Source organism: Bombina bombina, chromosome 4, assembly GCF_027579735.1.
Source record: "Bombina bombina isolate aBomBom1 chromosome 4, aBomBom1.pri, whole genome shotgun sequence".
Lineage (NCBI taxonomy): Eukaryota > Metazoa > Chordata > Amphibia > Anura > Bombinatoridae > Bombina > Bombina bombina.
In genome coordinates this window covers 813,341,567-813,358,765 of record NC_069502.1, presented here as the reverse complement: position 1 = coordinate 813,358,765, position 17,199 = coordinate 813,341,567, and the positions used below count along the sequence as shown (strand labels likewise).

The following is a 17,199-nucleotide window of genomic DNA, read 5'->3' as shown; positions in this document are numbered from 1 at the left end:
TTACTAAGGTAGTTACTAACAGGAATATCAATCAAGAGATTGTTGTTCCTTCTTTATGCCCAAATCCTTCTTCAAAGAAGGAACGTCTACTGCACAACCTGGATGTAGTCCGTGCTCTAAAATTTTACTTACAGGCAACTAAGGAATTTCGACAAACGTCTTCTCTGTTTGTCATTTACTCTGGGCAGAGGAGAGGTCAAAAAGCTTCCGCTACCTCTCTTTCTTTTTGGCTTCGTAGCATAATTCGTTTAGCTTATGAGACTGCTGGACAGCAGCCTCCTGAAAGAATTACAGCTCATTCTACTAGAGCTGTGGCTTCCACTTGGGCCTTCAAGAATGAGGCCTCTGTTGAACAGATTTGCAAGGCTGCAACTTGGTCTTCGCTTCAAACTTTTTCCAAATTTTACAAATTTGACACTTTTGCTTCATCGGAGGCTATTTTTGGGAGAAAGGTTCTTCAGGCAGTGGTTCCTTCTGTATAAAGAGCCTGCCTATCCCTCCCGTCATCCGTGTACTTTTGCTTTGGTATTGGTATCCCAGAAGTAATGATGACCCGTGGACTGATCACACTTAACAGAAGAAAACATAATTTATGCTTACCTGATAAATTCCTTTCTTCTGTAGTGTGATCAGTCCACGGCCCGCCCTGTTTTTAAGGCAGGTAAATATTTTTTAATTTATACTCCAGTCACCACTTCACCCTTGGCTTTTCCTTTCTCGTTGGTCCTTGGTCGAATGACTGGGAGTGACGTAGAGAGGAGGAGCTATATGCAGCTCTGCTGGGTGAATCCTCTTGCACTTCCTGTTGGGGAGGAGTAATATCCCAGAAGTAATGATGACCCGTGGACTGATCACACTACAGAAGAAAGGAATTTATCAGGTAAGCATAAATTATGTTTTCAGACCAATCCTGGACTTAAAGATCCTAAACAAATTCCTAAGAGTTCCATCGTTCAAGATGGAGACTATTCGGACAATTTTACCTATGATCCAAGAGGGTCAGTACATGACCACTGTAGATTTAAAAGATGCTTACCTTCACATACCGATTCACAAAGATCATTACCGGTACCTAAGGTTTGCCTTCCTAGACAGGCATTACCAGTTTGTGGCTCTTCCATTCGGATTGGCTACAGCTCCAAGAATCTTCACAAAGGTTCTGGGTGCTCTTCTGGCGGTACTAAGACCGCGGGGAATCTCGGTAGCTCCATACCTAGACGACATTCTGATACAAGCTTCAAGCTTTCAAACTGCCAAGTCTCATACAGAGTTAGTACTGGCATTTCTAAGGTCACATGGATGGAAGGTGAACGAAAAGAAAAGTTCACTCGTTCCACTCACAAGAGTTCCCTTCCTGGGGACTCTTATAGATTCTGTAGAAATGAAGATTTACCTGACAGAGGACAGGCTAACAAGACTTCAAAGTGCTTGCCGCACCCTTCATTCCATTCAACACCCGTCAGTGGCTCAATGCATGGAGGTAATCGGCTTAATGGTAGCGGCAATGGACATAGTACCCTTTGCACGCTTACACCTCAGACCACTGCAACTGTGCATGCTAAGTCAGTGGAATGGGGATTACTCAGACTTATCCCCTTCTCTGAATCTGGATCAAGAGACCAGAAATTCTCTTCTATGGTGGCTTTCTCGGCCACATCTGTCCAGGGGGATGCCATTCAGCAGACCAGACTGGACAATTGTAACAACAGACGCCAGCCTTCTAGGTTGGGGTGCCGTCTGGAATTCTCTGAAGGCTCAGGGACAATGGAGTCAGGAGGAGAGTCTCCTGCCAATAAACATTCTGGAATTGAGAGCAGTTCTCAATGCCCTCCTGGCTTGGCCCCAGTTGACAACTCGGGGGTTCATCAGGTTTCAGTCGGACAACATCACGACTGTAGCTTACATCAACCATCAGGGAGGGACAAGAAGCTCCCTAGCTATGATGGAAGTATCAAAGATAATTCGCTGGGCAGAGTCTCACTCTTGCCACCTGTCAGCAATCCACATCCCGGGAGTGGAGAACTGGGAGGCGGATTTCTTAAGTCGTCAGACTTTTCATCCGGGGGAGTGGGAACTTCATCCGGAGGTCTTTGCCCAAATACTTCGACGTTGGGGCAAACCAGAGATAGATCTCATGGCGTCTCGACAGAACGCCAAGCTTCCTCGTTACGGGTCCAGATCCAGGGATCCAGGAGCAGTCCTGATAGATGCTCTGACAGCACCTTGGGACTTCAGGATGGCTTACGTGTTTCCACCCTTCCCGTTGCTTCCTCGATTGATTGCCAGAATCAAACAAGAGAGAGCATCAGTGATTCTAATAGCACCTGCGTGGCCACGCAGGACTTGGTATGCAGACCTGGTGGACATGTCATCCTGTCCACCTTGGTCTCTACCTCTGAAACAGGACCTTCTGATACAGGGTCCCTTCAAACATCAAAATCTAACTTCTCTGAAGCTGACTGCTTGGAAATTGAACGCTTGATTTTATCAAGACGTGGGTTTTCTGAGTCAGTTATTGATACCTTAATACAGGCTAGGAAACCTGTTACCAGAAAGATTTACCATAAGATATGGCGTAAATACCTATATTGGTGTGAATCCAAAGGTTACTCTTGGAGTAAGGTTAGGATTCCTAGGATATTGTCTTTTCTACAAGAAGGTTTAGAAAAGGGTTTATCTGCTAGTTCATTAAAGGGACAGATCTCAGCTCTGTCCATTCTGTTACACAAACGTCTGTCAGAAGTTCCTGACGTCCAGGCTTTTTGTCAGGCTTTGGCCAGGATTAAGCCTGTGTTTAAAACTGTTGCTCCACCATGGAGTTTAAACCTTGTTCTTAATGTTTTACAGGGCGTTCCGTTTGAACCCCTTCATTCCATTGATATAAAGTTGTTATCTTGGAAAGTTCTATTTTTAATGGCTATTTCCTCGGCTCGAAGAGTCTCTGAATTATCAGCCTTACATTGTGATTCTCCTTATTTGATTTTTCATTCGGATAAGGTAGTTCTGCGTACTAAACCTGGGTTCTTACCTAAGGTAGTTACTAACAGGAATATCAATCAAGAGATTGTTGTTCCTTCTTTATGCCCAAATCCTTCTTCGAAGAAGGAACGTCTACTGCACAACCTGGATGTAGTCCGTGCTCTAAAATTTTACTTACAGGCAACTAAGGAATTTCGACAAACGTCTTCTCTGTTTGTCGTTTACTCTGGGCAGAGGAGAGGTCAAAAAGCTTCCGCTACCTCTCTTTCTTTTTGGCTTCGTAGCATAATTCGTTTAGCTTATGAGACTGCTGGACAGCAGCCTCCTGAAAGAATTACAGCTCATTCTACTAGAGCTGTGGCTTCCACTTGGGCCTTCAAGAATGAGGCCTCTGTTGAGCAGATTTGCAAGGCTGCAACTTGGTCTTCGCTTCATACTTTTTCCAAATTTTACAAATTTGACACTTTTGCTTCATCGGAGGCTATTTTTGGGAGAAAGGTTCTTCAGGCAGTGGTTCCTTCTGTATAAAGAGCCTGCCTATCCCTCCCGTCATCCGTGTACTTTTGCTTTGGTATTGGTATCCCAGAAGTAATGATGACCCGTGGACTGATCACACTTAACAGAAGAAAACATAATTTATGCTTACCTGATAAATTCCTTTCTTCTGTATTGTGATCAGTCCACGGCCCGCCCTGTTTTTAAGGCAGGTAAATATTTTTTAATTTATACTCCAGTCACCACTTCACCCTTGGCTTTTCCTTTCTCGTTGGTCCTTGGTCGAATGACTGGGAGTGACGTAGAGGGGAGGAGCTATATGCAGCTCTGCTGGGTGAATCCTCTTGCACTTCCTGTTGGGGAGGAGTAATATCCCAGAAGTAATGATGACCCGTGGACTGATCACACTACAGAAGAAAGGAATTTATCAGGTAAGCATAAATTATGTTTTTCAGCAGGTTCGACAGCAGACAATGATTTACACAGAAAGTTCAGCCCTACCATACATCACTCCCTGCCAGGGCCGCCATCAGGGGGTGACAGGGGTGACTCCTGTCACGGGCCCAATGAGCCAGGGGGGCCCCATGAGGCAAGAACTAAAAAAAAAAATTTCTCCAACATAGGTGTGTCCGGTCCACGGCGTCATCCTTACTTGTGGGATATTCTCTTCCCCAACAGGAAATGGCAAAGAGCCCAGCAAAGCTGGTCACATGATCCCTCCTAGGCTCCGCCTACCCCAGTCATTCTCTTTGCCGTTGTACAGGCAACATCTCCACGGAGATGGCTTAGAGTTTTTTAGTGTTTAACTGTAGTTTTTATTATTCAATCAAGAGTTTGTTATTTTAAAATAGTGCTGGTATGTACTATTTACTCAGAAACAGAAAAGAGATGAAGATTTCTGTTTGTATGAGGAAAATGATTTTAGCAACCGTTACTAAAATCCATGGCTGTTCCACACAGGACTGTTGAGAGGAATTAACTTCAGTTGGGGGAACAGTGAGCAGTCTCTTGCTGCTTGAGGTATGACACATTCTAACAAGACGATGTAATGCTGGAAGCTGTCATTTTCCCTATGGGATCCGGTAAGCCATGTTTATTAAGATAGTAAATAAGGGCTTCACAAGGGCTTATTAAGACTGTAGACTTTTTCTGGGCTAAATCGATTCATTATTAACACATATTTAGCCTTGAGGAATCATTTAATCTGGGTATTTTGATAAGATTATATCGGCAGGCACTGTTTTAGACACCTTATTCTTTAGGGGCTTTCCCAAATCATAGGCAGAGCCTCATTTTCGCGCCGGTGTTGCGCACTTGTTTTTGAGAGGCATGACATGCAGTCGCATGTGTGAGGAGCTCTGATACATAGAAAAGACTTTCTGAAGGCGTCATTTGGTATCGTATTCCCCTTTGGGCTTGGTTGGGTCTCAGCAAAGCAGATACCAGGGACTGTAAAGGGGTTAAAGTTAAAAACGGCTCCGGTTCCGTTATTTTAAGGGTTAAAGCTTCCAAATTTGGTGTGCAATACTTTTAAGGCTTTAAGACACTGTGGTGAAATTTTGGTGAATTTTGAACAATTCCTTCATATTTTTTCGCAATTGCAGTAATAAAGTGTGTTCAGTTTAAAATGTAAAGTGACAGTAACGGTTTTATTTTAAAACGTTTTTTGTACTTTGTTATCAAGTTTATGCCTGTTTAACATGTCTGAACTACCAGATAGACTGTGTTCTGAATGTGGGGAAGCCAGAGTTCCTACTCATTTAAATAAATGTGATTTATGTGACAATGACAATGATGCCCAAGATGATTCCTCAAGTGAGGGGAGTAAGCATGGTACTGCATCATTCCCTCCTTCGTCTACACGAGTCTTGCCCACTCAGGAGGCCCCTAGTACATCTAGCGCGCCAATACTCCTTACTATGCAACAATTAACGGCTGTAATGGATAATTCTGTCAAAAACATTTTAGCCAAAATGCACACTTATCAGCGTAAGCGCGACTGCTCTGTTTTAGATACTGAAGAGCATGACGACGCTGATAATAATGGTTCTGAAGGGCCCCTAAACCAGTCTGATGGGGCCAGGGAGGTTTTGTCTGAGGGAGAAATTACTGATTCAGGGAACATTTCTCAACAAGCTGAACCTGATGTGATTACGTTTAAATTTAAGTTGGAACATCTCCGCATTCTGCTTAAGGAGGTATTATCCACTCTGGATGATTGTGACAAGTTGGTCATCCCAGAGAAACTATGTAAAATGGACAAGTTCCTAGAGGTCCCGGGGCTCCCAGAAGCTTTTCCTATACCCAAGCGGGTGGCGGACATTGTAAATAAAGAATGGGAAAGGCCCGGTATTCCTTTCGTCCCTCCCCCCATATTTAAAAAATTGTTTCCTATGGTCGACCCCAGAAAGGACTTATGGCAGACAGTCCCCAAGGTCGAGGGAGCGGTTTCCACTTTAAACAAACGCACCACTATACCCATAGAAGATAGTTGTGCTTTCAAAGATCCTATGGATAAAAAATTAGAAGGTTTACTTAAAAAGATGTTTGTTCAGCAGGGTTACCTTCTACAACCAATTTCATGCATTGTCCCTGTCGCTACAGCCGCTTGTTTCTGGTTCGATGAGCTGGTAAAGGCGGTCGATAGTGATTCTCCTCCTTATGAGGAGATTATGGACAGAATCAATGCTCTCAAATTGGCTAATTCTTTCACCCTAGACGCCACTTTGCAATTGGCTAGGTTAGCGGCTAAGAATTCTGGGTTTGCTATTGTGGCGCGCAGAGCGCTTTGGTTGAAATCTTGGTCAGCTGATGCGTCTTCCAAGAACAAGCTACTTAACATTCCTTTCAAGGGGAAAACGCTGTTTGGCCCTGACTTGAAAGAGATTATCTCTGATATCACTGGGGGTAAGGGCCACACCCTTCCTCAGGATCGGCCTTTCAAGGCTAAAAATAAACCTAATTTTCGTCCCTTTCGTAGAAACGGACCAGCCCAAAGTGCTACGTCCTCTAAGCAAGAGGGTAATACTTCTCAAGCCAAGCCAGCTTGGAGACCAATGCAAGGCTGGAACAAGGGAAAGCAGGCCAAAAAACCTGCCACTGCTACCAAGACAGCATGAAATGTTGGCCCCCGATCCGGGACCGGATCTGGTGGGGGGCAGACTCTCTCTCTTCGCTCAGGCTTGGGCAAGAGATGTTCTGGATCCTTGGGCGCTAGAAATAGTCTCCCAAGGTTATCTTCTGGAATTCAAGGGGCCTCCCCCAAGGGGGAGGTTCCACAGGTCTCAGTTGTCTTCAGACCACATAAAAAGACAGGCATTCTTACGTTGTGTAGAAGACCTGTTAAAAATGGGAGTGATTCATCCTGTTCCATTAGGAGAACAAGGGATGGGGTTCTACTCCAATCTGTTCATAGTTCCCAAAAAAGAGGGAACGTTCAGACCAATCTTAGATCTCAAGATCTTAAACAAGTTTCTCAAGGTTCCATCGTTCAAAATGGAAACCATTCGAACAATTCTTCCTTCCATCCAGGAAGGTCAATTCATGACCACGGTGGATTTAAAGGATGCGTATCTACATATTCCTATCCACAAGGAACATCATCGGTTCCTAAGGTTCGCATTCCTGGACAAGCATTACCAGTTCGTGGCGCTTCCTTTCGGATTAGCCACTGCTCCAAGGATTTTCACAAAGGTACTAGGGTCCCTTCTAGCTGTGCTAAGACCAAGGGGCATTGCTGTAGTACCTTACTTGGACGACATTCTGATTCAAGCGTCGTCCCTTCCTCAAGCAAAGGCTCACACGGACATCGTCCTGGCCTTTCTCAGATCTCACGGATGGAAAGTGAACGTGGAAAAGAGTTCTCTATCTCCGTCAACAAGGGTTCCCTTCTTGGGAACAATAATAGACTCTTTAGAAATGAGGATTTTTCTGACAGAGGCCAGAAAAACAAAACTTCTAGACTCTTGTCGGATACTTCATTCCGTTCCTCTTCCTTCCATAGCGCAGTGCATGGAAGTGATAGGTTTGATGGTAGCGGCAATGGACATAGTTCCTTTTGCGCGCATTCATCTAAGACCATTACAACTGTGCATGCTCAGTCAGTGGAATGGGGACTATACAAACTTGTCTCCGAGGATACAAGTAAATCAGAGGACCAGAGACTCACTCCGTTGGTGGCTGTCCCTGGACAACCTGTCACAAGGGATGACCTTCCGCAGACCAGAGTGGGTCATTGTCACGACCGACGCCAGTCTGATGGGCTGGGGCGCGGTCTGGGGATCCCTGAAAGCTCAGGGTCTTTGGTCTCGGGAAGAATCTCTTCTACCGATAAATATTCTGGAACTGAGAGCGATATTCAATGCTCTCAAGGCTTGGCCTCAGCTAGCGAGGGCCCAGTTCATACGGTTTCAATCAGACAACATGACAACTGTTGCGTACATCAACCATCAGGGGGGAACAAGGAGTTCCCTGGCGATGGAAGAAGTGACCAAAATCATTCTATGGGCGGAGTCTCACTCCTGCCACCTGTCTGCTATCCACATCCCAGGAGTGGAAAATTGGGAAGCGGATTTTCTGAGTCGTCAGACATTGCATCCGGGGGAGTGGGAACTCCATCCGGAAATCTTTGCCCAAGTCACTCAACTGTGGGGCATTCCAGACATGGATCTGATGGCCTCTCGTCAGAACTTCAAAGTTCCTTGCTACGGGTCCAGATCCAGGGATCCCAAGGCGGCTCTAGTGGATGCACTAGTAGCACCTTGGACCTTCAAACTAGCTTATGTATTCCCGCCGTTTCCTCTCATCCCCAGGCTGGTAGCCAGGATCAATCAGGAAAGGGCGTCGGTGATCTTGATAGCTCCTGCGTGGCCACGCAGGACTTGGTATGCAGATCTGGTGAATATGTCATCGGCTCCACCATGGAAGCTACCTTTGAGACGAGACCTTCTTGTTCAAGGTCCGTTCGAACATCCGAATCTGGTCTCACTCCAGCTGACTGCTTGGAGATTGAACGCTTGATCTTATCGAAGCGAGGGTTCTCAGATTCTGTTATCGATACTCTTGTTCAGGCCAGAAAGCCTGTAACTAGAAAGATTTACCACAAAATTTGGAAAAAATATATCTGTTGGTGTGAATCTAAAGGATTCCCTTGGGACAAGGTTAAGATTCCTAAGATTCTATCCTTCCTTCAAGAAGGATTGGAAAAAGGATTATCTGCAAGTTCCCTGAAGGGACAGATTTCTGCCTTGTCTGTGTTACTTCACAAAAAGCTGGCAGCTGTGCCAGATGTTCAAGCCTTTGTTCAGGCTCTGGTTAGAATCAAGCCTGTTTACAAACCTTTGACTCCTCCTTGGAGTCTCAACTTAGTTCTTTCAGTTCTTCAGGGGGTTCCGTTTGAACCCTTACATTCCGTTGATATTAAGTTATTATCTTGGAAAGTTTTGTTTTTGGTTGCAATTTCTTCTGCTAGAAGAGTTTCAGAATTATCTGCTCTGCAGTGTTCTCCTCCTTATCTGGTGTTCCATGCAGATAAGGTGGTTTTACGTACTAAACCTGGTTTTCTTCCAAAAGTTGTTTCTAACAAAAACATTAACCAGGAGATTATCGTACCTTCTCTGTGTCCGAAACCAGTTTCGAAGAAGGAACGTTTGTTGCACAATTTGGATGTTGTTCGCGCTCTAAAATTCTATTTAGATGCTACAAAGGATTTTAGACAAACATCTTCCTTGTTTGTTGTTTATTCCGGTAAAAGGAGAGGTCAAAAAGCAACTTCTACCTCTCTCTCTTTTTGGATTAAAAGCATCATCAGATTGGCTTACGAGACTGCCGGACGGCAGCCTCCCGAAAGAATCACAGCTCATTCCACTAGGGCTGTGGCTTCCACATGGGCCTTCAAGAACGAGGCTTCTGTTGATCAGATATGTAGGGCAGCGACTTGGTCTTCACTGCACACTTTTACCAAATTTTACAAGTTTGATACTTTTGCTTCTTCTGAGGCTATTTTTGGGAGAAAGGTTTTGCAAGCCGTGGTGCCTTCCATCTAGGTGACCTGATTTGCTCCCTCCCATCATCCGTGTCCTAAAGCTTTGGTATTGGTTCCCACAAGTAAGGATGACGCCGTGGACCGGACACACCTATGTTGGAGAAAACAGAATTTATGTTTACCTGATAAATTACTTTCTCCAACGGTGTGTCCGGTCCACGGCCCGCCCTGGTTTTTTAATCAGGTCTGATAATTTATTTTCTTTAACTACAGTCACCACGGTATCATATGGTTTCTCCTATGCAAATATTCCTCCTTAACGTCGGTCGAATGACTGGGGTAGGCGGAGCCTAGGAGGGATCATGTGACCAGCTTTGCTGGGCTCTTTGCCATTTCCTGTTGGGGAAGAGAATATCCCACAAGTAAGGATGACGCCGTGGACCGGACACACCGTTGGAGAAAGTAATTTATCAGGTAAACATAAATTCTGTTTTTTTTTTTTTTTTTTTTTTTTAATTTTGGCAGCCACCAGTGGGTACTATAGCAGAGTGCTAATTGAGCATGGGAAATGTTATTACAAGGAGTAAAGTATTAGCATTTGAGAGGATTTCTTAGTGTGCACTAAACCACTATGCTCAGTGTGAGACAGACTTGGCACTTTGTACAGTGTGTGTCTGAGTCAGACGGCAGATCACTTTCATTTGAAGAGGAGGTAGGACTTAGCAAATGTTTTTTATTTCTTTGTGCAATTTTGGATTGTAACTTCAGTGTGGTAGTAGTTGTATGGTGGGGCTAGGGGTCCATAAAAACACATTTTTTTAGCAGCAGTGTATTTATGATTATTTGACAATGCTGTAGAAATTCTATATTTAAAACCATGCAGAAATGTTTCCTCCTCAATACACAAATGGTAGATGCCCTTTTGGCAGATATGCATTTTATATATATATATATATATATATATATATTACATTCCAGTTTACTGCCCCTTTATGCAAGGAGTTTCCAGATGCAAGGAGGCATTTTATCTAAGATTTTTACATCTGCATAAAATTTTATACTCTCAGACTAAGATTGCTCAGTGTTTGAAATGAGACAGGCTAACTTAAAACTGTTCAGTTTACACTACAGCTGACTTAGTTTTGAAATACATACCAACAAGCCTAAATCCTGCATTTAACCAGATCTAATGGTATGAGTACCACAGCTTATGGTCCCACGAAGACCATATAGAGTACAGCATTTTCAAAATCCATAAGTACAGCTGACAGATAGGAAAATTTGTACACTATATTTGAAGTGATGCTCTTGGTTGGGGAAAATGGGAAAAAAACAAACTAACATATGTCAACCTTTTAAAGGTACTTTTCTTCATCTAGCCATCTACCCAGCTCATTAATGTACAATTTTGAATTCACAGAATTATTTTTGTTTGCACATTTACAAATATGATTCTTTAAAAAGTGATCTCTTAATTTCTGCATTTTTTTTATCATGCATGTCACACACTGTTGATTTAGGGGATGCAAGGTGCATAAATGTTTCCTCCTGTGAGTGTTTCTGTGGGTGTATGTGTTTATGTCTTTGTGCTTTGGTTTGTGTCTCTATGTGTATGTATTTTTTATCTGTGGGTCTCTCTGTGAGGGTGGGTGTTACCGTGTGTATGTCTTTGTGCAGTTTATGTGGATGTCTGTGAGGGTGTGTGCATATGGCTTTGAGCTTTTTCTATGGGTGTTTCTGTGAGGGTGTTTGTGTGTATGTATGTATGTATGTCTGTGTTTTCTGTGGGTGTCTCTGTGAGGGTGTGTGTATGTCTTTGTGTGTTTTCTGTGGATGTCTCAGTGAGGGTGTGTGTATGTATGTCTTTCTGTGTTTTTCATGTGGTTGTCTCTCTGTGTGTGTGTGTATGTCTTTGTGTGTTTTCTGTGGGTGTCTCTGTGTGTGTATGTGTGTATATGTCTTTGTGTGATTTCTGAGGCTGTCTCTGTCGGTGTTTCCTTGGGTGTATGTGCAAGTTTGAGTTTGTGTGTCCATTGTCTGTTCCTTTTTAGGACATTTTGACCTTACTACTAATTATTCACATCTTTCTACAGACTTTGAGACTAACAAAACCTTTCCGGAAGTAACCACTCCACCATTTAACCTTTAAATTATTGTTTAGGCAGTTCAGTGCCCTTCCTTTCAGCCACTGCATGCTGTTGTCATAATTTAGTTGTCATCTTCCTTTACAAAAAGATAATCAGAACTCCATATTTTGTTTTCTAAATCTCCTTTTTTTACAAAACTGTAGTTTACCTCATTACTTGTCAGATCAATGTAAACAAGTGCTAAGTGTCTGTTTGGGTTTCTGTGTCTGAGTGTGTTTCTTTGCGTGTCTGCTAGAGCAGTGTTTTTCAACCAGTGTGCCGTGGCACACTAGTGTGCCGTGAGAGATCCTCAGGTGTGCCACGGCAGACTGACAACAGTGTGACATATTTTTTAAACTTTGCTTGTTTTTTACTCCCAGTGCAGGGATAGTTTGTAGGAGGCATGGCATAACAGCACAATACATACAGTATGTGTGTGTTTGTGTGTATGTGTATATATATATGCTGTATTAGGCTACAATGTGTGATTTTTTTAAAATTTTGGGATGGTGGTGTGCCACAGGATTTTTTAATGTAAAAAAGTGTGCCACGGCAAAAAAAAGGTTAAAAATCACTGTGCTAGAGTGTCTATATGTGAATCCTTATGTGTGAGTGTGTTTGTGTGTTTCAGTGTATGAGTGTGTCTGTGTGTGTGTGTATGTTACTACCTTTACAACATTTCCAAGTTTAAATAGACAATTAAGAATAAAGTGCATATACATTTTAGTCACTTGGTCAAAAATTGCACATGTCAAAGGAGGGGGGGGGGGCCCTGATCAATGGTTGAGTCAGGGGCCCCAAAATTTCTAGTGGCGGCCCTGCTCCCTGCTATTATGTTTCAAAAATGTATTACTTTTTGGGTGAACTATCCCTTTAAGTTAACTGTGGGAGTTTAATGTTGTTTTGATAATTTGGCAAGAGTTAATATCCTTTATGGTTTTACCACTATTGGGGTCTCTTTGAAGGAACAATGTACTGTAAAATTAGTTTCCCTTTAATGTGTTCCCAATTGCATATTATAGGGACAGCTGAGTGTAAAGTGTATGGAAACCTGTTCATTTAGTTTTTTTATATATATATGAAATAGCTATTTTTGCTGATTGAAACCTCAAACTATTTTTCTCAAGAGCAAACCTACAGTATATAAATGGACTGAGCCTGCAGAAATAGCAAACCCTTATAATCTTATCTTTCTAGCTATACATTAATGCTTCCTTATCTATCTGTCTTTACACAATGGCCAAGAGAGACAGCAATTAAAAAGGACAATGTTGTTGCATATCTCTTTCATACCCTACTGGGAACTTTATTGCTGCTTGCTGGCTCTTATTTACATAGAGAATACTAAAGTATTCATATTTTCAGTATAGGTGGTGATTTCAACAGGTAAAAGCAATTCATTTAAATGACAAAATAAAGGTAAATTAGTTGTTTATTCACAATTTGATACACTCCAGTGTGTAACGCAGATCACAGGGAACATATTAAAATGGAACAAAATTACAGCACAACGTCCATTTTAGCCTACAGAAGAGACTACAGAAATTGTAATGGGTGATTTATTTATTTATTCTTTTTTTTCCCAGCTGAAAATGATGCTATGATTTCATGTAACATGGAGGAAACAGAAGATCAGTGGCTAAGAAATGCAGAACCATCAGAGCAGCAAATTTGTGCCAATATAAGTACAGGTGAGTGTATGTGTGTGAGATGTCTGAGGGGCTCTTAGGGTGCGGTGAGTGTACATGTCTGACATTTCTTTGGAAAGTTGGGCACATGTGAGTTTAAGTGTATGACATGTCTGAGGGACGCAGGGCACGTGTGAGTGTATATGTGGGACATGTCTGAGGGAAGTATGGCACAGGTGAGTGTAAGTGTGTGACGTGTGAGGGAAATAGGGCATGTGTGAGTGTATATGTGTGTGAGGGAAATAGGGAACAGGTGAGTGTAAGTGTGTGACATGTCTGTGGGAAGTAGGACATGTGTGAGTGTATATGTGGGACATGTCTGAGGGAAGTATGGCACAGGTGAGTGTAAGTGTGTGACGTGTGAAGGAAATAGGGCACAAGTGAGTGTATGTGTGTGACATGTCTGTGGGAAGTGGGGCACAGGTGAGTGTATGTGTGTGACATGTCTGTGGGAAGTAGGGCACAAGTGAGTGTATGTGTGTGACATGTCTGTGGGAAGTCGGGCACGTGTGAGTCAGTGTTCCCTCTAAGGCCAGTTTTGTGTGCGGCCCAGCAGTGAAACAGTTAACTAAGTAACCACACCCTGCAATTAACAAACACTGCACAATGCAGATGGCAAGGTATGGTTCTCTTGTTAACTGTTTCACTGCTGGGCTGCACACAAAACTGTCCTTAGAGGGAACACTGGTGTGAGTGTATATGTGTGATATATCTGTGGGAAGTAGGGCACAAGTAAGTGTATGTGTGTGACATGTCTGAGGGAAGTCGGGCACGTGTGAGAGTATGTGTGTGACATGTCTGTGGGAAGAAGGGCACAGGTGAGTGTATGTGTGTAACATGTCTGTGGGAAGCAGGGCACGTGTGAGTGTATGTGTGTGACATGTCTGAGGTAAGTAGGGCACGTGTGAGTGTAAGTGTGTGACATGTCTGTGGGAAGAAGAGCACAAGTGAGTGTATGTGTGTGACATGTCTGTGGGAAGTAGGGCACGTGTGAGTGTATGTGTGTGACATGTCTGTGGGAAGTAGGGCACGTGTGAGTGTATGTGTGTGACATGTCTGAGGGAAGTAGGGCACAGGTGAGTGTATGTGTGTGACATGTCTGTGGGAAGTAGGGCACGTGGGAGTGTATGTGTGTCACATTTCTGTGGGAAGCAGGGCACAGGTGAGTGTAAGTGTGTGACATGTCTGTGGGAAGCAGGGCACAAGTGAGTGTGTAGTGTTGTGCTTACTTCCTGGTTTGGTCAGATGGCACATTGAGGCTTCCATACAAAGATGATGTCATCAAGTGGGCTGTGCTTAGGATCAGAACAGTTCAGAGAAGCCATCTTGTGACAGTTTGTGATGCAGTTATAAAGTACAAGGACTGAACCTGAGGCTCTGACAATTGCTGATACTAATAAATGTAATGTCAACTACAGATCACTGCAGAGGATACAGCATCAGCCAGTCAGGAAGAGTAAGAACTGTCAGTTACACATTATAAGTTATATTGCAGTTATACAGTTAACAGTTATACAGTTATAAGTTTCCCTGGATTACTATAGTGCTGCATACACAGTGTACAGGACTGCTAATATAAGGAGTGCAGCAGCCAATCATTATAAAGGACTATATATGTGTATCTATCCATATTACTGTGTGCAGATCTATAGGAGCACCTTGTTATGTCATCCAGTGAATAAAGTGCCAGTTACATTTAGAAGTTGCAAGTGCATCATTCATATAAAGAGTTAATGTTTGCTATGTAAGGACATTACATCTGGCGACGAGTATACTACCACAAACTCACGCTATAATGGCTGTATTTGGAGCATTGAAAGAATTTGACCCTGAAACAGATAACTGGGTTTCCTGGACTGAAAGACTACAGCAGTATTTACTTGCCAATGACATTGGAGATACTAAGTCTGTTGCTGTCTGTCTCACAACTATTGGTGCTAAAACATATGAGATTCTAAAAGACCTGCTACACCCAGAAAAGCCAGCCACCAAGTCTTTGTCTGAAATAATACATATCTTAACACAACATTTCCAACCACGGCCATTAGAGATTGCTGAGCGGTTCAAGTTTTATAGCAGGCGCCAAGGGGTACAAGAGACTGTATCTACATTTGCAATCAGTTTAAAGAAATTGGCCAGCACCTGTGCTTTTGGGGAGTATCTGAATATTGCCCTTAGAGATCAGTTTATTATGGGTATCGGTACAGAATCTATTCAAAGGCGACTTTTGACAGAGGAGAGCCTGACCTTCCATAAAGCACTAGAGATTGCTTCTGTTTTGGAACAGGCCACACGAGACACTAGTTTACTGCAGACGCATTCTCACACTAAGGAAGAACAGGTATTTTTCTCTAATGTGAAGCAACAGACTAAACCAGCCAGTAAATATTCAGCAAAAGCAGCATCGCCTATTAACTGTTACAGATGTGGAGCACAGAATCATGTAGCTTCTGAATGCAGATTTAAAAATACTCGTGTCATGGCTGTGGTAAAATAGGACACTTAAAGAAGGCTTGCAGAGGATCTCAGCAGAGTGTCTCAAGCAAAACTCATAAGAAGGGAAATTACCACATGGCTTATAAGGGAGCCACATCAGATTCAGAAGAGGTAATGACTGTTTAGAGTTTGACTGTATACACCATGACAGCAGGGTCTGAGCCTTTGACCGTTTATATTAATATTGAAGGAAAAGATTTGACCATGGACTTAGATACTGGGGCTGCAGTTTCAGTTATGACAATTAAAGATTGGAAACAGCTGAAAATTCCAGTATTGCTGCAGCCCACTACCTTGAAGCTACAAACATACTCCAGAGAAGTCTTGACGCCACTGGGGTGTGCATCTGTATCTGTGTGTACAAACAGTAAAACTGCCAATCTTACACTATATATACTAAAATCAGGTGGCCCACCTCTTTATGGAAGGGACTGGATACGGGCCCTTGGCATGCCTGAGAGCCTCAAAAACAGTGAAGTTCATCATATTGGAGTTGATCGTGCCCAGTGGATTCAGAACATTAAGACCAATTATGCCCCGGTGTTTGAAAATGTTCTGGGAAAAGTTAAGAACAAAAGGGTACGGTTACAGTTAAAACCTGGAGCAAGGCCAAAGTTTTTCAAAGCACGAACTGTGCCATTCGCTTTAAGGGCAGGAGTTGATGCTGAACTGAGGAGGTTAGAAGAGTTAAAGATTATAACCCCAGTGCATCGTAGTGAGTGGGCTTCTCCTATTGTACCGGTAAGAAAGAAAGATGGACAGATCCGAATATGTGGAGACTTTAGGATGGTGTTGAATGAACAGTTAGCAGTGGATAAGTATCCATTACCCAGAACAGAAGAGATTTTTGCTAACTTAGCTGGGGGACAACATTTCACAAAGATTGATTTAAAAAATGCTTACCTTCCACTTGAAGTACATCCAGAATCCCGCAGGTTACTCACCATCAATACTCACCGTGGTTTATTTCAATATAATCGTATGGTCTTTGGCATTGCTTCTTCACCAGCCATCTGGCAACGCACCATGGAAGAACTGTTAAATGGACTACCCTATGTCCAATGCCTTTTAGATGACATGTTAATCACGGGCAGGACGGAGGAAGAACATCGACACAATGTAGAGAGGGTACTGCAGCGGCTAATGACCTACGGGTTGAAGGTCAACTTGGAGAAGTGTGCTTTCATGCGTGACAAATTAGAATTTTGTGGCCATGTTATAGATTGTCATGGTCTACACACTGCTGATGACAAAGTCAAGGCCTTGCAAGAAGCTCCTATACCACAGAATGCATCACAACTACGATCATACCTTGGTCTCCTTAACTATTACCACCGTTTTCTTCCCCAGCTAGCCGATACGTTACACCCACTACATCAACTTCTTGACACAAATCGACCCTGGTTGTGGAGCAGTGAATGCAATAAAGCCT

The 17,199-nt window shown here is 43.0% G+C and overlaps 1 protein-coding gene across 4 annotated transcripts in view; it reads left to right on the top strand.

Moving 5' to 3' along the window:
• The window catches only part of LOC128657088 (zinc finger protein 436-like), a 119,967-nt gene that overhangs the window by 39,795 nt on the left and 62,973 nt on the right, over positions 1–17,199 (top strand). For all 4 annotated transcript variants that reach the window (XM_053711328.1, XM_053711329.1, XM_053711326.1 and 1 more), the window contains exon 9: positions 13,170–13,274. In XM_053711328.1, the coding sequence (XP_053567303.1) occupies positions 13,170–13,274 (105 nt within the window). The remainder of the gene's footprint in view (positions 1–13,169; positions 13,275–17,199) is intronic.